The sequence below is a fragment of the Parasteatoda tepidariorum genome, chromosome 5, assembly GCF_982258835.1.
Source record: "Parasteatoda tepidariorum strain Cologne lab strain chromosome 5, Ptep-v5.0, whole genome shotgun sequence".
Taxonomy (NCBI): Eukaryota; Metazoa; Arthropoda; class Arachnida; order Araneae; family Theridiidae; genus Parasteatoda; species Parasteatoda tepidariorum.
In genome coordinates this window covers 109,296,243-109,318,259 of record NC_141759.1, presented here as the reverse complement: position 1 = coordinate 109,318,259, position 22,017 = coordinate 109,296,243, and the positions used below count along the sequence as shown (strand labels likewise).

The 22,017-nt window shown below is 27.4% G+C and overlaps 1 protein-coding gene across 2 annotated transcripts; it reads right to left on the bottom strand.

Annotated features, from left to right (window-relative positions):
* Positions 1-1,882: 1,882 nt before the first annotated feature.
* On the bottom strand, positions 1,883-20,232 carry LOC147809979 (tetratricopeptide repeat protein 39B-like). 2 transcript variants are annotated; one of them, XM_087164765.1, is made up of 7 exons: positions 18,192-18,377; positions 16,960-17,005; positions 15,138-15,293; positions 14,036-14,153; positions 10,794-10,908; positions 5,994-6,122; positions 1,883-2,150 (listed from the first exon to the last, which is right to left on the bottom strand). In XM_087164765.1, the coding sequence occupies exons 2-4, from the start codon at positions 17,001-17,003 to the stop codon at positions 14,087-14,089; spliced, it is 267 nt and encodes an 88-aa protein (XP_087020891.1). In that variant the 5' UTR covers positions 17,004-17,005; positions 18,192-18,377; the 3' UTR covers positions 1,883-2,150; positions 5,994-6,122; positions 10,794-10,908; positions 14,036-14,086. The 2 variants fall into 2 exon arrangements, with proteins under 2 accessions (XP_087020891.1, XP_087020892.1); XM_087164766.1 differs by lacking the exons at positions 1,883-2,150; positions 5,994-6,122 and adding an exon at positions 19,905-20,232 and having other exon boundaries at positions 9,269-10,908; positions 18,192-18,252.
* Positions 20,233-22,017: the final 1,785 nt, after the last annotated feature.

Sequence of the window (22,017 nt, the reverse complement as noted above, 5' to 3'; positions counted from 1 at the left end):
CATATTTCCAGAGTTCCGGCTGCCCCCAATATCTTGGGGGTCAGACATCTACATCACTAAAAAAAAAGTTGGTTTACTCAGAGAAAGTGCATTTTGGTGTCTGATTTCGTAAAATATTGTTACTGTAAGACTGTCTTTTTTATGTTAAAAGGGCATTTATACTCTATTCCTTTACTACTTGTTAAAAGCGCCAAATACTGTCTTTGGAGATTCTGGACCTCATTTCAAATCAACTTAAATAGAGTTGAACCGTTTAATGCTCATTATATGAATTATTTGCTTATGCTTTACTGCTACTTCGTAACCTGAATTAATAGTGCTTTGTTTTTTTAATAAAGTGGAAAACTGTATTCTTTCTTCTTAGAATAAATCAATTTTATTTTAAATGGGAATAAAAATGCTTAATTTCTGGATCACTTTTATCAATATTAATGTACTTAAGTGTGTACTCTATAAAAGTTAATTTAAAAAAAGGAGCTGTTTTTGTACAATGTTTTTAAAAATTCAGCAAATCAAGTTTCGTTTCTTTTTTGCCTACTATGGCAGGTAACACAACTTTTTTTTATTACAATTAATTTAAGACAGAAAGTAAGATTTGTATACGATTGAATTTGTAATTTTTGTTGAGAAGAATATAATTACATGTAGAGAATTGGCATTTTATGTTTAAATTTCATATTGGTTGAAAATCAAAGTCACTGATCCTAACCTATTTCAAGCATTGATTTGAAATAAATACTGTACTAAAATTTGGACATATGTCCAATTTTATTGTGTTTTTAATCGAATTTATTAACACAGAAACTGTTCGTGTAGAACAGTTTTTGTATCATTGATTCTGTGTTATTCTTCGTGTTCTTTCTGTGTTAATAAATTAATTAAAATATGGTGTTTTATGTTTTTTAAAGTGTTGACCACGCTGTAATTGGTCTTGTACCAGGAAGGTTCTGGGTTCGAATCCCGCTTAGTGCATAGGTGTAATCTATCTGTCCTTTTAAGGGTGACGTTGATCCACCTTAATGGGACCCACAAAACAGAAATAAACAATAGTGCCTGTCACGTGCCATATGTTGCCAAAAGTGGTGGGCATTGAAATATTTCTGAAAAATATTAATCTTTGGAATGTCTAGCATATCATTCATACAAAGTTATCTTAAAGACTAACAGTTAAAATTGAGTCAGCTACTTTTAAAAAAAAATCTTTCTTGTGTTTCAAATTTTATAAATTAGAATGTCTTTAAAGATTAACAGAATATTGTATTTTAAGTTTATACAATTGTATAATATTTTTATGCTCAATTGACTGAATTAAATGATAAATTTTATATTATGCCTTTTGAGGTAACAATATGTTTGAGGTGACAATATGTCTTTTTAAATCTGTTCTGGCTCTATCTTTTAGTATCTTGCTTTTTTTGATGTGTCACGTTGATGCATTCTTTTATATATATATAACGTCGTTGCCGAGAGGAAGGATAAAAACAGGTCTTAGGCAGGGAAAGAGGGCACAATATTTAATTTCTAGAGAGAGAACAATCATCAAAGTGACACAAAATCTTCAATGAAAGTTAGTTTCCCAAAACTGTGGCTTTTCTTCAAGTCAAGTGTTCCATTGTTCAATACTTATCAGTGTTTCAATCAAATGACTTCTACTAACGTACTATTGGACATATTTTCTAAATTTAAGAAGTTTTAAATTAAATACAGTAGCATTAAATTCTAAATTGAAATTTATTTAAACTGAAACAGTTGCAGTGAAATAGTAGTAAGCTTGTATAGAAAGTGAACTAAGTACCTTGGATAGATATTCTATAAAATAGCAGCTTTCCCTTAATCTTCAAGAAATGATAAATAAATGAGATACATTTTTTTTTGATAATTTTTATTTTTACCTTTTTATTTATTTTTTAGTGGAAAGTAAGAGTACAGCATATATGTAAAAAGTACAGAATAGGACACAAAAATAAATAAATAATGTTGCATCAGAATATTTGAAGCATGTCTATTTTTTCCCCGTTCTTATACAATAGACAAAGAGTATTGGTAGACAGCTTGACTCTATGATGGTGCAATCACATAAGGTTTATGACAGCTACTAGTGGCAACATCCTGAGAAAAGGAGCAGCTAAAAGTCTTGTCTGCTTATTCAGCTGTAAAATAGAAGCATTTTTCTTGATAAAAAAATTTAAATCGTGTTACCTTAAAGTTCTGCAGTGGGTCAGAATCTAATCTAAGACATAAATTATATTAATATCTGACAACTATGCCAAATAATGAAGAGCTTAATTATTTTTTATGAATTTAAAATATTTACTTATATATAATACATATAACAAAATTAATGACTAAATTTTGACTTGTTATGGCACAGAGATATTCTTAAAAGCGAATGAGAATCTGCATAAATCATAGTAGAAACATGAAGTCCTGGTAAACACATCTCACAGAAAAGCTTTAAGCAGACAATGCTGTGAGATTATTCTCCGGGACAAATGTAAATCATCAGTTTTCTTATATAATCCAGGCAAAAGCTAGAAGAGAACAAGTTGCTTCAAATTAGTATTGCACTCAAGATACCTTGTGAAAATTTAAATCGATGGCTAAGTATATAACTAAAAGCACAGCTTTTTAAACTGTAAATCTAAAAAGGATTGAATACATCACTTCGAATCAACTTGAGTAACAGAGTGAAAGAGGGACATTTAACACAAAAGTATACATTTTAAGAGAACATTTTCAATTACCAGAAAAGTGTTATAAGCATGCACACATACAATTACATATATAAGAAAAATACCCACAAATTATTAAATTTCCGACACCTTCAGAGAAGTTTCACTACTCGTTATTAAAAAGCATAATAAACATTATTACAAAGCAGTAATGTTAAATATATCACATTATATATAAGCAGTAACATTCATTCATAGAAATGTTAAATATTTTTTTCCTTGGCAAAAGACAGACGAGAAAAAGTTGCTTCAATTAGATAACAAGATATCTTGAATTGCAATCAAGATATCTTGTTAAGATTTCAACCGATGGTTGACTATGTAATTAAAAACACAACTTTTCAAATTGTAAATCTAACAAAGGATTGCATGTATTAATTTGAATCAACAGGAATTACAGAGTGAAAGATGATCATTTAACAAGGAAGTATACATTTTAAGAGAATATTTTTAATAACCAGGAAAGTGTTATAAGCATGCACACATACAATTATATATATATAAAATAAAAAATGTCCATGATTTATTAAACCTGGCTCATCAAACATCTTCCGGGAATACTTGGGACACCGTCAGAGTAGTTTCACTACACTTTTGGGTGGAAGCGCTACTCCAACTCATACTTTGGGATTTTGTGCATTCGTCACTTAAAAAATCAAAACATAAAAAAGGAGTTGAAAAGGGTGTTAATATCTGAAGGCATGTTGACGCAGTTAACAGAACATTGGCAATCCACAATTAGGCAATCGCTCTCGTGTTTTGCTAGTCAACCAAAGAGCTTTTACTAACAATAAAAAATTGGCCCACTTCCTCCATGCATGTTTAACTTGTCATGAGGTTGAACTAATTCTCTCAACTCAATCTTTTAGCATTCAGGTGTTCACTCAAGTATTATAGTTATAATGGGTATTGCAAAAATGAATTTTTGAATCACATAGTTACAGTCTAGTAAAAGAAGTAAAAACTATAGGAAGATAGTTCTCATTGTTAAAATTTTAAGTTATGTCTAAGTGTTGATAGGTTACTGGGTTACAAAGTCACATTGAGAGTTAAATTGTTAAAATTAAATAAATTATTGTTACAACAGGTTTGCTGCTCGGTTTCTTATTTTCAATTCTTTTGCGGGTCTCCAATTTAGTCAGGTTATTTACGTCTGAAAGAGAGGGGTAGTGTCTGATTAATCTTATTTAATATTTCTATTGCAGAATCCATCAGAGTTTAGACATCAATAACAGCATTTAAAGAACAAGACAATCACAGGATATTACATCACAACATTTAATAGTTAGTCACAGCACAGATTTTTTAAAATTTATTTTCGTTGCATATGACATAAATGAGCTCACGGCCAACTGCTTGATCGGCGGGTGCACTGCCTACGATAGAAACTAGTTGCAGAACTGTGGTGAACAATAATTTTGTACAAAATAAGAGGTAAACAGCAGAGCAACAATTTTGTGCTTTTGTATAAACAACTAAAGTTTATTTAAAAATGATAAAAGATTTCGCTTTTGTAAGAGATAATAAGTCTGTGTATAGTTCATTTTGTAAATATACATCTTTAACCTTAGCTGATAATTGTCTTTGCCAGGTCCTGTGAATGTGCCATTTACATAGCAAATGTGAAACCTTTTCAAAAATCGTATTGAATGGATGAGCTGTAACTTTATTATTAGTCATTATACAATTACAATTTAGGTTTGGAATTTTAGATTTAAGAGAAAGAAATACTTAATGGTTTCTGCATCTAAACTGCTAGTAATAAAATGTGCAACTGGATAACTATGTCCAAACTCTGTAACTGAAGTTTATCTAAAAATATGATAAATATTTGTGTTATGAATTAAGCTAAAGAGAGTTTACTACATCAAGTAAAATTTAAATAGAACATTAAACAAGAAAACCCACATTTCTTTTAGACTGCTCTTATACCTCACAACTTGCAAACTTAATTCTTTATTCTGATCTTTTAGAACAGACACATTTACAGACTGATGGCAGAAACAACTAACTTTTTAAAAAATTAACATAAGCAACTAACTTTCTGATACAAGAACAATATTAACCTTAAAGGAGAAAAAATAAATCTTCAAAAAATAACTAAAGCATCACACCAATATTAAAAAAAATATGGTTTAATAACACAAGCCTGCGAAATGGAAGTTTTTGAAAAATACAAGAGAAGTTATTGGTGCTGATTTCGAAAATGATCTTCATTTTTCCTAATCACATTAGGATTTTTTGTAAAATCGATATTAATGTCTTCACTAAAATCCTATTTAGAAAGGAATTTTCTCAAACAATTTTTCAAGTACTATCCGATAGCTGCTATCTTCATTCATTTTGATCTATGTTGAATTTAATCTTGTGAAAGAAAATTGATTTTTGAGCTATCAGTTAATTTTTTATAGGTTAAAATGAATAAAAAATACTGTTACCAGACCGCACAAGTCACCTCTGGTCGAGAGAAAAACAATAAGTTTCTTGCGTTTAAACTTTTTACATCAGTTTCGGGAAGAAAATCACCAACATACCATTTTAATTTTTTTTACATTAAGATAGCTTACGTAAAATTGACGATTGACCAAGAATAGCAAATATTGTGTATGTGTACATGAAAGTTTGAAACAAACACAAAACAAGCAAAGAACATATTGGTAATTTAAACGTAACGTAAAAAAGAGAAAAGTTTCTATTTAAGGATATACTCGTTTTCCTCTGAAACTTATTTTTGATGATCTTCTTTTATGCTAAATCTCAGATCTATCCCGAGCTATCATCCAACAGTAGTAGTTTTTCTAAATTAATGTCCTTAAACATGAGCAGGTTTTGCTACATATGGTAGTCATTTAGAAAAAATTTCCTTCTGTTGTCTTTTAATATTATCAGAACTTTTGTTCAATTATGTGCAACTAATTTTGAAACTAAAAAATTACATAGTTTCTTAAGAACAGTAGCAAAGCATCTAATTCTATCACCTTCATTTTTTCATTTTTCTGACAGAATGGGCAATAAAATAACATTGCATGCATCAAATAGCAAATGGGACTTTCGAATCTTACATTTTAATGAAGAGGTCTATGCAATAGGGAAGCCTACAAAAAAGAATGTAAGCTATTTATAAAAGCGCAATTGAAATAAGATGAGTCATTCTATGATCTTGCTTTTGAAAATAAAAAATGCACACAATAGCAAATAAAGCTAATTACTAATAATTACTTCATTCAAATTATTTTAAAATAGAGTCATTTAAAATCGTACAAAGAAATGACTCAACGGAAACAATCTTCAACTTGATTGATGCGACCCAAATTAGTACCGCTGACTCGACCAAATTAGTATACACCTCTGAGTAGTAATATTAAACATCAAGTGGTGTGCCCTCTATACCTAGATAAATATAATTATGAAGAAAAATTAGAGACAATAACTAAAAACACACAAAATACACTGAATTGGTTAAGTAAGAACATTTTAAAAAAGTGCAATGTCATTAATTATGAAACTTTACAAGAAACTTGATTTATGAGTATTTTACAAGATGAAGTTTTAAATAAATTTTATCTAAAACTGATTTTGCCAGCTAAGTGTTGCACAATGATTCAAGATGCAACAAGTTTTCAACTCTGATAAAACTAGTGCTTTATATATATATATATATATATATATATATATATATATATATATATATATATATATATATATATATATATATATATATATATATATATATATATATATATATATATATATATATATATATATATATATATACACACATATACAGTGGTGGCCAAAAAGTGTGGACACTTTTTGAAAGTTTCATGTTTTTCAACTTTGTGTGCTTGTAGAATATATTAATTTTCACTTAAATACAAACGTTTATATATCAAATTGTAGGTAATTTAATGTAGAATTTAATAATAAATACAGTATTACAATATCTGTATTACAAAAAAAGTTATGCAATTAATAGTAAGATCTATCTTAGATTTGCATTTTTCTAAAGTGATACTTACACAATCAATACTTATTAGGATAACCCTTAATTCTTAAGACAGCTTCATAGCGTCTTTTCATCGAGTGAACGAGTGTTTGGAGTTCATCTCATCTCATCATTGGAGTTCATCTTTGGAGTTTGGTGCCAAGAATCAATTATAGCTTCACTTAGTTGTCTTTTATTGGATGGACGTTTTTTTCGTACAAGAATTTTCAAACGTCGCCACAAATCTTCAATTGGATTGAGATCAGGGCTGTTTCCTGGCCTTGGTAATATATCTATGCCTTTATTTTGAAAGCATGCTTTGCATACTTTTGATGTGTGGCATGGAGCTGAATCCTGCTGAAAAATAAATGGTTCGTTGTTGGGGAAGAGATCCCTGATGGAAGGTATCAATTTTGGTTTCAGGACAGTTTCGATGTATTTTTTGGCATTCAGGATGCCAAATCAGGCCGGAAAAAATGCACAAGTGCTACTGCCGATAGAAAAATTAAATGGTTATGCCTTCAAGATAGAAAAATGTCATCAGAGGCCATTAGATGTGAAATGAATGCAGCTGGTATTGCAGTAAGTTCACAAACAATAAGAAGAAGGTTATCAGGATTTGGACTAGAAGCTAGAATTCCAAGGAAAAAAGCATATTTAAATCAAAAGCAACGCGAAAAACGAGTTAAGTGGGCAAAAGAACACATTAAATGGTTAGAAAATCAATGAAAGCAAGTAATCTGGAGTGATGAGAGTAAAATATCGCTCTTTGGAAGTGATGGTAGAAAATACGTGAGACGTAGAGTAGGTGAAGCGCTTCATCCTGATTGCATTGAAGCAACTACAAAAAATCCAACAAATGTCATGATTTGGGCATGTATATCTGCAGACGGTGTGGGCCGAATTCAAGTGATTGATGGCATCCTGAATGCCAAAAAATACATCGAAACTGCCCTGAAACCAAAATTGATACCTTCAATCAGGGATCTCTTCTCCAACAACGCACCATTTATTTTTCAGCAGGATTCAGCTCCATGCCACACAACAAAAGTATGCAAAGCATGGTTTCAAAATAAAGGCATAGATATGTTACCATGGCCAGGAAACAGTCCTGATCCAATTGAAAACTTGTGGCGACGTTTGAAAATTCTTGCACGAAAAAAACGTCCATCCAATAAAAGACAACTTATTGAAGCTATAATTGATTCTTGGCACCATGTGATTACGAAAGATGAACTCCAAACACTCGTTCACTCGATGAAAAGACGCTATGAAGCTGTCTTAAAAATTAAGGGTTATCCTACTAAGTATTGATTGTGTAAGTATCACTTTAAAAAAATGCAAATCTAAGGTAGATCTGATTATTTGTTGCATAACCTTTTTTGTAATACAGATATTGTAATACTGTATTTATTATTAAATTCTACATTAAATTATCTTCAATTTGATATATAAACGTTTGTATTTAAGTGAAAATTAATATATTCTACAAGCACACAAAGTTGAAAAAGATGAAACTTTCAAAAAGTGTCCACACTTTTGGCCACCACTGTATATTATATTCTGGGAATTCAAGGCTGAAAACATACCATTGAATCATAATTAGATTTATATTTCAAAGGAGGAGTTATTTTTAGAATCTTGTCCCTCTTTCACTTCCATTTTAGGAAGCATTAAATGATTTTCCATAATGCGTAGAGTTACAAGGTATGTACGAATGGAACCTAATTACTTCAAAATCTGTAAGTATTTAATGCGAGTTGGTTTTCGCATGTCTCTTGCTGAATAATGTGTTCCAATAAACATCTGCCAGAATCATCCGGAGTTTTGTCCACCCCCTCCCTTGTGGAGAGTGGGTGTGAAATGTTATAGCCACCAGCCTACCTTTAAATAAACCTTTTGATAACTTATTATGGCTTATGACTGCATTATTAAAAAAGGAATACAACAATAATAACACGGATGTAGCCCTGTTATTATGAAATAATAACAGGGCTACATCTGTGTTACTAAGAAATAATATATATATATATTATTTCTTAGGGAAAATTTCACGTCGTAATTCAACGTTTTTGATTTAAGTTTAAAAACTATTTTTTATCACAATCAGACTGAGTTATGAGAGCGAATGCAAAATATATGCCTATTGTGGCAAAATGACCGATGCACAAAAACTAAGTGACAGTACAATAGACTACACATAAATATTTTTGAAAATTAATAAGAATAAAACAATTTCAGTACTTAAAAAATTAATAAGAATCAAGGAGGAAAAATGCTTAATGTTTAAAATGAAGAAATTAAACAGAATGCATGAAGAAAGATTTTAAGGAATAAGAACTTTAAAAAAAATGAGCCCCACACCAAACTCCAAAGAATGGAAAATAGTACTTGATAACAAAAATACTGTATTTTTCACTGAGGAACCAAAATTTCAAACTCAGACATGATAAATGTTAGTGTATTTTTTTTATTTATAAGATAGACAAATGATTCCTGAAAGAAGAAATTATCTGAATTTTCTTCAATGTTTTTTTATTTTAGTGCTTAATTTTTTTTCTTTTTGTATATAAAAAATAAATAAAAGACTTACAGACAAAAGAGACATTAAAACAAACAAACTCCTCCATAATTGAACTAAGCATGGCTTTTAAAAAAAAGAAGAAAAAAAGATATTAAAGTTTGCAAAATCTATAGCAATAACAGAAAAAAGATTGATGATAAAAACCTCAAGTATTTACTACGAAATCGCACAAATCGAGCAGGTGAAAAAGAAGTTAATCAAATGTATGTTTCAAGATTCACATATTATAATTAATAATACTGTACTAAAAATATTGAGATTTTAAAAATATTCAAGATTTAGCAGTGACAACAGCTGAAAAATTGATAGAAAAACAACAGTAGAATTATTGTATCAGATTATTAATATTCAGTTGCGCAATTTGAATTTTCTGTATCATAGTAATATCTGTATTTTAAGATATCATGTGAAAATCAACAGAAATAACTGCAAAAAAAAAAAAAAAAAAAAAAAAAAAACCCAAATCAAGTCTGCGAAAAATCAATTACACAAATAAATACGTGATTAGAATTTCTCGCTTCTTAATAATATTGTATAAAAATATCACGATTTAAAAAATCATGATGATATCAAGAAGCAAAAACTTTAAAAACCTCAACTAAAACTTGGTTGTGTCCTTGTAAAAGAAACGATAACAATAAATACATGAATTGAATTTTGCGTGTCATAATAATATTGATAAAAACCATGAGAAAATCAGTAGCAGTAACTGCAAAAGAAAAAATCAGTAGAATCGACATCAAAATCAGGTATTATAATGATATCCAGCGAGTTGAAATCTCCATCTACAGTTATCTTATGAAAAATTCAAACTAATTGTATCCAATTAAAAAACGAGAGCAAATATATAATATTGATTAAATAATTCTTTTATTGCAAATTGGAATTTATTACACATTTTAAATCAAAGTTTAAAAGGAATAAAAAAAAACACCATTTTTTTTCTAGGGAACAATAATTTAAATGTTGCTATTTCAGAATTACTTTGAAGACCGTCAACTTAATTATTTTTCTTTTCGCCTCCGTGGTTCATTAATTTTAACTGAAGAAGTTATTACAGATACAAAGTTTTATAAGAGTTAATTATTACAGATATAAAGCATACAAACTCAAAAAGAAAAAAAAAGGTGCTTGTAAAGGAGGTATAAATTTCATATTAAGGAGATTTTGTGTAAGTGGTGAAATTTAAATTTTTGATTAGCGAAATTCCGAGAAAATTTTGTTGAAATATAAATTATTGATTTACGAAAGTCCGTTAATCAATAATCTTAAGAATCGTGGAATTCTGCAAATTAACAGAAGAAACACATGCCTAATAAGAACAGAAATTCCCAATAATCCCAATTTAAAATGAATTTTAAAAATCAAATTGAATAAGTCAAATATATTAAAAAAATAATCGTAGATAAATAAAAAGGATTCTACCTATACATTATTAGCCCTTACTGTTTATATTCAAAACTGCAATGAATTTATCTTAAAAAAAACATACCTTTGGCATCTCCAAGATTAGAAAATATAGTTTTGATTTTACAAAGAATATTTTCAGTAAGTTCACGAGATTTTACTATCATTGGAAAAATATTCCTCCGATTATACACCAATTCCTAAAAGAAACAACATATAGCTGTAATGAAATATTACAAGTTATAAAATTATAATGTTAAGTTTTATAGTGTAATGAATAAAACAGTTTAACACATTGAATCAGCAATAATATATATATATATATATATATATATATATATATATATATATATATATATATATATATATATACACAACAAAATAAATAAATACAAGAAAACACGAAGAAAGTTACGAAAAACAATAACTTTCATTTATTGTGCATAAGCTGCAAGTAAACAGAACTCATTAGATAAGTTCAAAATAAAGATAAAACAAAGGAAAATAATAGACATAAGAAGAAGAAAAAAATAAAAGGGGGGGGGGAATAACTTTTTTTCTCTTTATTATTCCCCCCTTTTTTCTTCCTATGTCTATTATTATTCCCCCTCAACTCTTTTTTTCATATGTCTATTATTTTCCTTTGTTTTATCTTCATTTTGAATATATATATATATATATATATATATATATATATATATATATATATATATATATATATATATATATATATATATATATATATATATATATATATATATATATATATATATAACAATTGCATTCTAGAGATCAAAAATGCAATCTGAATATTTAGTAAAAATGGCTGCTCTACACAGAAGTTACCCATAAGATTTCTTTTTGTGAGTAATGCAGATTTTTGCTAAACATTTTTAAATAAAAAAATTACAATAATAAAAACAAATTCTGAACAAAAAAAAAATCCAATTTAATTTAACAAAAAATAGCTCAAAAATAATATTGACCCACCGGGAGAATGATTAGGTAACAAGCAATTGTCCTTAATTAAGACAAATAACCTATTAAAAATACACATAAAGCATTTAACAAATTTCGTCAAATAATGTTTTTTTTTCCTGAAAAAATTCCCCCCCCCCCAAAGTTTTTTTTTTACATAAATGAAAATTTCTTTTGGAAATATCAACTTTGCTATTATCTCATAAAAAATAGAAGTATATTAAATTTAGAAATATTTTCATAATACTCTTTGTTATCTTGTTTTCTCATTTAATACTAAACATTTACATTCATTGTAACACATTTACAAAAAAAATGGATAGTTTTAAATCATATATTGAATAAAAATAGGGTAATTATTTATACTTAATACATGAATTCATTATAATAAATAATACAGATCTCAGTGAGCAATGAAGTGAACTCAGTGAACTGATGTGTCAAAATAATTACTACTGTTTTTTTAAATAAATTTCCCTTCAAAGTATAGAATTTTTTCTCTAGATACATCAAAAATAAATTTGAAAGCTAATTTAGATCATAGTTTAAAAAGTCTTTATTAACAAATTTCCTAACAATAAATTTCTTCTCCTTCAATTTTTTAAAGTTGCAACACCCGATATTTTCTTTATGTTTCTCATGGCCAATCATAAAAAATGAATCATATGACTAGAATAAAAATTGCAATTTAAATATTGTTTTAAAATCACTGAAGTTTGAAGTAAATATTTCCTTAATTAAAACTTATCTTTAAAAATTATTCTTACATTTAAATTATAATTATATTTTGTTAAAAAAGTCATCAACACAAAAATTGTAGTTGGGTATAAAATTAGGCAGGTGAAAAACTGAAAACTTTAGCCAAAACATCATCTTCTTCACGCATAAATAAGCACCAAATTCACAAAATACAGAATATGAAACTTCTCATTGAAAAACAAATTATGAAAACAATTTTAGAAACTAACAAGCAGTAGGTAATAAAAATTTAAAAGAAAAAACTAATTACAAAGCTTAAGAGCACAGATTCTTTTCTTTTTAAAAAAAAATAAGTGATATAATTCAAAGATGATATGAAAAACTTGTGATACCTATGATATACTAACAAAACTCATGATATACTAAAAATTTAGAAATGCAATAAATATTACTTTTAATATTTACTTATGTTTAGGAACAAAAACTTGCTATTAAACGAAATTTGAAAATATTTACAGCATTTAGATAAAGAACTTAGTTTAAAAGAAAGAACGTGAGTAAAATATTCAATTTACAAATTTTTTAACAACAATGAGCTCATAAGTAAATAATCAATTTATTTAAAAAAATTGATATCAAAAATCTTAATTTAAATAATGATAGTAGAGAATAAAGATAGTAGAACTTATAAAATGTAAACTTTTTAAAATTGTTTGATATTTCAAGAATGTAACAAAAAATAATTAAAGCTTAATTAGGCTAAACTTAAAAGTTTAAAAATAATGTTTGTAAACAGAAAATTATTTTAACTTAGGCAAATATACTTTCAAAGAAATTCATTATACTACACTTAATTTTAAAATATTTAATTTTCACTTTTTTCTTAAACAATCAATTTCCTTTATAAAAACAAAATAATTTGCTATTTTTTGAAAGGTACCAAATATTAAAATAAAAAATTAGATTATAACTAAAGTAATAATAAATCAGCTTTCACTAAATAAAAAAAGCTTTATCTAAATCTAATTCAATGAAATCTTAACAATTACAGTTACAATTAATAACTAACAAATTTAAATTTTGATATTTCAATTTGATTTTAACAAAAACATTAAATTTATCAAATATGGTATAATTAAAATAAAAGCTAAAAATAAACGTAAGATAATTGTTACTTTTTTATATAAATTGACATCACATGAAGAATATATATTAAAAAATACTGAAACTGAATACAAACAGACTCATTGAATATTTTTGACTCGTAATTTTAAAGCCAATATAAAGAAATAAAGAGTTTATAACAAAAGAATATGGTTAAATTATATTTGGAAAAAATAATTAAAAAAACTGTGTCAAAGATTATATTCGTTTATTTTCAAAAACTTAATATAAAAACTAAAGTTTAATTTCTTTCAATAGTTTTCTTTTTTCAAAAAATGAAGTAGAAATAACAAGAGAAATAGTTCACACTACTTCTTGTATATACAAATAATTACTTACAATTATTTATTTTTTATTAATTATTTTGATTTATTATTAAATTATAAATACAAATATCAGGTGTATCAGATATTAATATCATCATGTGTATCAGATATTGGTTTTGGATTTACCAATTAAAAAAATGTTTTAAGTCATTAAACTTACCAATGCTGGAACAATCAGACGACCTTTCTGGAACACAAACTTGACAGATTTTCATACTACATACTTTTCTAAAGGTATAGATTTACCAGCTAATCGTTGTTTTAGGCTTGGAACTTTCCTAAAACAGCACATAAAATAAACTGCTTAATATTTTTAAAATTCAAGAGTAATAATTTAAATGCTACGTTGCAGAAAAAAAGAGCTAAAGTTCCAAAATGAGATTAAATTATATTACTTTAAAAACTTATGATCATTAAAAAGTTTTCCGCAATGATATTTAAATATAGACTTGTTTTATAAGCAAGACCTTTAATGGAAATTTAGAATGGCAATTAACAAAAGCAATTATTTTTGTAACTGCCTAAATAATTGCTTCATAATACATATTTCAGTTGTTAAACAATAGCCCTAACCAACTTTAATAGTGTTTTTAAATTTTACTATCAATTATAAATTGTTGAGGACCACATAATCAATGATGAACTAGTAAGGGTGTGACGAAATAAACAACATTGCAAGTATACATAAAATATACACAATAGTTGTAATTTACTTTTCCTCAAACTTCTTTTATTTATAACACAGCTACAAAGGTATAATTGGAAGGCATATCACCCTGGTAATTTATGAACATAAAAAACAAACAGAAAAGAATTGAATTCTAAAAATATTTTAATGTTTTTTTCAGTTTAAATTTTTAAAATGCGTTAAGTCATTATTTGAAATTTTAACAAGCAATAATTGAGAACAAAAATTGTTTTTTAAATAAAAAAAAGATCATCAGAATCATGCTTCTCTAAATTACTTATGTCATTAAGAGTGTCCTAAGAACCTGTTTCTATAATCAGAAATTTTTTTTAATCATTTTAACATTTTAATCATTTTAACATTTTTAATTACGTTTGTATAGTTAGAAAATTTTTTGTAATTTTTTAATTCCTTAAAAAAACAAAGATTAAGTAGTTTCAAAGAAATTTAAAAATATTATTCATTTATTATATAAAGATATTTAAGAAACTATGTAAGATGCAAGAATTCTAAATAGATTACATTTACAGATAAAGACAAGAATTTCTATAATCATTACTAAAATAAATCTTACTCCATCATTTCTGAAATAGCACCTTGTAATTCTGTATTTCCTCCTTCCACCATCATAAAGAGAATTGAAGCATGAACATAAGTATAAACCGCCGGAGACCACTCTAATCTCAATATATCAGAGCATTTTGCTGCTTCTTTCCAATCACATTTAAAGCTAATCAAAATATAATAAAGTTTGTCATATAAACAATGTATGTTCACAATTATAAAAGCAAGAAGGTAATTAATTCTTAATAATACTAGTGGCACCCTAGCAATTCCCAATAAAAAAGATCATGAAATTTTTTACACTCTTGCTGAACATTAATAGACAGTTGATATGTGCCAATGACCTAGATACCCAAAATGTAATTTTCAAAACAAGATGATAAATACTAACTATTTCAGATAATTTATCATCTATAATTATGTGAATAATAATAAGCATAATTAATTAAAAAATCTCAACTTCTAAAAGCAAGGAATACAAATATTAATAAAAATGATATAACGAAAAAATAATCATTAAAATGCATATTATTAAAAGTAACAACTAAAAGGAGAGTTATTTTAATAGGACATAATTATTATTCACATCTAAGAGTTGATAGAAAATAAAAGAAAAACTCGATATATCAGCAAAGCTGTCACTTATGTTTTTGCTTGTCTTCAACTTTGAGATAAAAGACTAAATTAAAACTTTGTTTTTTCATATTCCCAATTTTAGGCAAGAAGGAAAAATAGCTGATAGTAAAAATATGATTATTGATATAATCATTTGCTTGGGATTTTTCCTTAGTTCATGTTATCCTCTAAAATGTAGTGCACTTAAGAATTCTAAATTATATAGATTTAATGTTGCAGTATCAATTTATGCAAAGTAACAGAATTGCTCAAATTGGGAAGAATGGGTTATATATTTAATATTTTAGATTGCATCAAAAGAACAGTAAATAACAGTAAATAGCCAATTTTTCAAAGTCTTTGCCAAATGCAAATCTTAAATTTTCATGATTCATTTTTTTTTCTCACAGAAAATTATTTTACGATAATTTGTTATAAGCTTATATTATTTGGACCCAATTCTAATTGGTTATGTTGCGCATCCCCAAAAATTACCGCAATTGAATAAAAATATTGATTTGCTTAGAAAAATTCATTTTGAGGATCGAGTTAAATATAAATTTTTCTTTCCAGTGGAAAAATAATTTGGCTAAACACAATTTAATTCATCAAATTCACGATTTTATCGCATTTGGCGAGGTGGCAAATACTTAGCACAGGCCCTGCATGGATTGAAGAGCAATGGTGAGCAGGGTATGCAAACCCCTTGTTAATTAATAAAAACTTTTGCAAAGTATAGAGCTGTGCATTAGCTACCTATCACCCTTTTAGTTTTTTAAATTTAACTAAAACACTTTAGCCTAAAAGTTGATTGGTTAAAACTATTGAATTAAAACATTATTAAAAATGAAAATTGTTCAATAAAACACGAATAAAAATGAAACAGTTAGAGCTCAGTCTATTGTAATTTTCAAAGAAATTAAGAACATCTAATTATCAATTGAATTTTTCTTCAAAATGCACAAATTTATAAACAAAGATATAGTATATGACTAAAATTAAAAATATTTTTGTATCCTTAAAAAAGATTCATGGGCAGAGATAATGCATTCATTATCAATGCATGAAGAATTTCAAAAAATATTTCTAAAAATTTTAAGGGATTCATGCCTTTGGTAAGTTTATTCACAATGACTTAATAAACAGAGAGAAAGTAATAAAAATAAATGAATAAATAGTATTAGCATGTTAATTTTAGTTTGAATCTCGATACTTACCAATCAGGAAGGACTCGCCAGTTATCTTTACGAAAATAGTCCATCCCTAAAACAAAGAAAATAATTTATGCGAACGGTCAAACAAATTAAAAATAAAAATACGAGAATGATTTGAAATGAAAATTTTAGTTAAAAAAAGTTAAATTATGAAGACATAAAAAAGTAGAAGAATTTTACATTAGTTTTGATTTTCTAAACATAAATAAATATAAAACATGAAGAAAAGGAGTATAAAAAATTTAGCACCTTTTCTTTACTTATGGAAAGCTAGTTTAAACTAGTCAATGTGTTAAAATAATAGTAACTCTCCCAACATTATTTAGACAAATGATTAATCTCTATGATCAATTATAACTTTCTTTCTTCTACATGCAAGTCGAAAAAGGTTTTCTATCAGCAAGATTGTGCACATTAAAGAAATTTGAACTCATAATCCTCATAAAATAGTTAAAAAATAACAAATTAATGAAAATGCATTGTTTGTTGATAATACGAGGAAGAGTTTAAATAGAAAACAAATGTCAAAAGTAGAAAATAACAGATAGTGAACTATTAAAAAAGGAAATTATTGTGACAATCTAATGGGTATTCAGCAAATAACAAATGAAATCTTATTAGGTCATGCTAAGTATAATAGAATATTAAATATTAAGTTTTAACTTTTGAGAGAGAACAACTAATCAAAAAATGAATTATTTATGTTAATCATACTTTTTATCCAAGGAAGCTCATGTTGCGTGAGTTTTAAATTTTTTCAATTATGCTAATATTTTATAATTTTGATCCTAATTCAACAGAGATAGATACATAAATTTGAAGTAATATCCTGTATGTAAAAATTGCTGATGCATTGGTCATTATAAATATACATTTGTTTTTCCATAACTAAAAGTAGCACAAAAATAATAAAAAGGTTAAAGTATAAAGCTGTTTCTATCAATACCATAAATACTGCTCTTAGTGCATGGACAGAAAATCACATTCATCACAGCAAACATGAAATTTATTAACAGCAGCAAATTACCTAAATGCTTATAAACTATGTCTCGATTTTTGCTTCTTATATGCATATGGGTTTATGTTTAAATAGAATCCTAAAACACATTCTAAAATTGAATTAATATCTAAATATTTTATAATCAAAATGTTTTTATCCCTAAAATCTAAATACTTTCAAAAATTGAAAAATTACATAATAAAATATAATTTTGGTGACAAAAAGTAACACTTACAATCTTTTCACTTCAACTTTTCCGATTACTCTATAATGGCCATAAGGTTCAGGCAAAGAATCTATAAGATACAATAAAATAACACTTTGATAAGTAATAACAGTAATATAGAAAACTTCAGCATGAAAGAAACAGATGGTAACAAAATAGAAGTTAAGAATTCAAAACAAATTTTTCTACTTTGTTTTTTCCATTCGGCAATAGAATTTTTCATATTTATTTTAAATAACTTTTATGGACAACTAGCATTTTGTTATTATCTTTCACAATTGCTAATACCAATAATGATTTTTTTTCTTTTTTTCCAGAAATAAAGTAATGTAGAAAATCAAAATTTTTGGGTGCTCAAATATCAGGAATAAACATCTATCCTGCATATTCCAGGAAGTTAAGCTTTAACTCTCAGTTAAAATTATAGAATTAGAAAATGTTTATTTTTATATCTTTACATAATTGCTTGAACAAACCCTTGTAGACAAAATTTCATACTTCTATGAGAGAGAATGATGAAATTTGAAGAATAAAAGTTGATAAAATGTTATGCTACGATAAAATGTATGATAAATGTTACAATAAAATGCTGTTAGTTTTAAGGACTGGAATTTGAAAAAGAAAAATATCCATATTTATTTTGATAATATTGGCAAAAATCTTGGGTCCTAAATGATTTATTTTCTTAGGGACAGCAGAGAAAGAGAACACTTCAGGACCTGCTAAATGTTGTGCCTAAGACCTTACAAAGTCTAGAGATATTCTGAAATTGAATGTGATAAAACTTTTCATTACAGTAAATGAGTAAAAAAACTGTGAAGTGTACATTGAATGGAACTTTTAGTATAGATATAGAGGCATCAGATATAGTAAAAGACTCTGCCTCCTGTTTTCTAACACTCATCAATCGCTAGGAAAGGGACTCATAACAGAAAATGTTTTAATGCTTTGGCTTCGCTAAGGCTCCAACAATTTTAATATATATTTATATGTGATTTTTAATTTCAGATTTGAAACTTTTATTACAAAGAGAAACAAAATAAGCAAATAAATAAAAAATAATGTTATCATCAGCTCACACCTAAAATATAAATTTAATATAATTCCCAGTTCAGATAGTTGTTCATTCTTGAGAAAATAATTGAATCTAATAAACTTTCATTTAGAACTGATCTTAAATCATTAAATTACAAGAATAGCTTTTCTACCACAACTTGGGTAACAGACAATGTAGTTACAATGCAGCAGGCCTCTTGAATGTTTGTAGGACACGATGAAATTTCTGAAACATTGATGCATGAGTATGATAGAGCTGTCACTGCTTTGATTCTAACAAAAAGGAGCAGTAGCAAGGAAGCCACTGTTGGCTATAAAATCCCAAGACAGGGGGCCGCATCATAAAAAACATCACACTAGGATCGACCAGTGGTCAATTCCCACTTCCATGTTGAGACTATCCCTGCATGTGTGGAGATGAAGGAGAATAGATTCGTTCAAAGGGAACTTACTTTATTTAAAAACAATTCTCTCAATTTTTATCATTATTTTGGAAGAGACACTGGAATGTTCACAAATTCCATTGTGACAGAGGGAACCTCAGATGAAGCATCTGCTCCCCTCTACGCACGCTCTATAATAAATCTATTTCTTATTATATGTAAAAGTGATTAACTTATCCAAATGAATTAGGCTGCATAAATTTAAGTCTAAGTTAAATCTTACTTCGAGCACGATCGACAATGGAATATGCGGCGATCCAGGTATTTGAGCTTGTTAAGGTTTACCTTTACAGTTAAATGGTAGGTACTAGGCACAATGGGAAAAGTAATTTAAGAAAATTAGGCAGTGGCCAGAAGGTTGAAACGGGGTGGGTGGGGGTGCTGTGATAGCATTAGCACAATGGGGGAAATTTAGGGCTACAGCTCCAAGGAAAATAAAGCTTAGGAGTGATCTGGCTCCAGCTCTCTACCCAGGAGAATTGCTTTGCCATTCTACACTATTTCTTATACTATAATCATAATTACAATAAAATACTTTTGAAGAAAATATCATAAAGGGAAGCATGCTAACTTTACTATAGAAGAGTTTAAAGGAAAATAAACAATATTAATAAAATATGAGAAACATAACAACATAGAAACTAGTGTTATATTTATGGGCACAATTTTATTTAATTTTTTTGGGCACCGCATTTTAATTTAAATAATCTCATTCTGCATTTTAATCTATTTTTTACTTTAATCAACAACCCCATCCGATTTTCACCTACACTCCTATCCTTCAACACCTTCCAATATTTTTCCCTCACCCCTACTTGAGAATGGATTGCTTCACAGGTGTGAAGAGTCAAAACGATAGTAGCGCCACCCTTTGGTGCGGATGAATACACGAGCGAGAAAAAAGAGCGGCAATTCGTTTTTAGGCATTCCATGTGCTGACGACTGGTGATGAACGTGATCTGAGGGATGATGCAGGGTGGCCGATTAGATTAGTTATGTTGTTGGATATGAATCCTTTAAGTTTCAATTCACTTTTATCTTTCAGCTAATCAAGGTTATTATTGCAGTAATAGTAAACGTGCTAGTAATTTTAAATTAACTAAAGTCACTTCTACATGTTATATCTAGTAAATTATGTTAGTTAAAGTTAAAAATTCTCACAATGCAATATTTTTAGAAAATCATTTTTGATTCCTTAAATATATTTTTTCTCCATTCAAAAATAAGATATAACACTAGACAATAACTATTTCTGGAGATAATATGAAGGAAGACTCAAAACACTTACGAAAAAGGAAGTGTCATCAATAGGTCCATAGTAGTAAGAATTGTTCCGAGTAACAATTCTTTTCTGCTTCACTTCATCACTTCATTATCACAAATTAAAAGAATGCAAAAATTTAATTTATGAAATCTATTGGGAAAAATAATACATTATTTGTTATGAATATTATCTTTATTAATTTTTTTTAATAATTAAATGTAGTTATGAATAATATTTTAATAAAAAAATTCATGTTCACAAAAAATTGCAATTTACTTTAATTTTTTTTCTCCAGCAAGTAAATCTGTGACAGAATAAAATGTAAACAGTTTCTTAGAAATTGTTAAGCAACTAGAAAACTTTAGTTTCGTTCAGATGAGGCAAATTGCAAACAACATTACTTGCATGCATTACAGACGAGACAGGCTCAACCAAACCCCGATACCAGCATTATAACAAAACAAAAAAAAATTTTCAGAAACTAATGGAGAACTTCTTATAAAATCTAAATATATTTTTTTTCTACCCTAAAAAAAACACACAAGAATCTGTTTCGTTAAGTCATTTGGTATAAAATATATGCAAAGAGCATTAAGAATTTCGAAATTTTTAATATCATGGCCTGAAAATATTTAATTTTAAATAATGTATTCTATATGTCAGTAAATTTTGGCCTTATAAATAGCTTTTAAGAAATTCTCAGCGTTTTTATTTATCAAATCTTTTGCTCAAATCAAAAGATTTTGGGATTACTCTCAAAAAGTGAGTTTGAGCTCACTAGTTTGAGTTGAGCTAATTTCAATACACTTGGACTGGCTACATTTTCCCCATAAGAAGTTTTAGTTAATGACATCATCATCATTGGCACGACATAGTCTTCTCTAGAAGATTTCTCCGTGTCATTTTTCTTGTAACCAGATCTTACTAGTTCAAAATGCTGATTATTTTAAAATCCCAATGATTGAGTCATTCAAGTTTTGGATGTCCTCTAGCTTTACTAACAACTGGTTTGTGTAAGAATATCTTATGAGTTGGACTAGTTGTATCTAAACAAATGTGCCCAACAAATCTC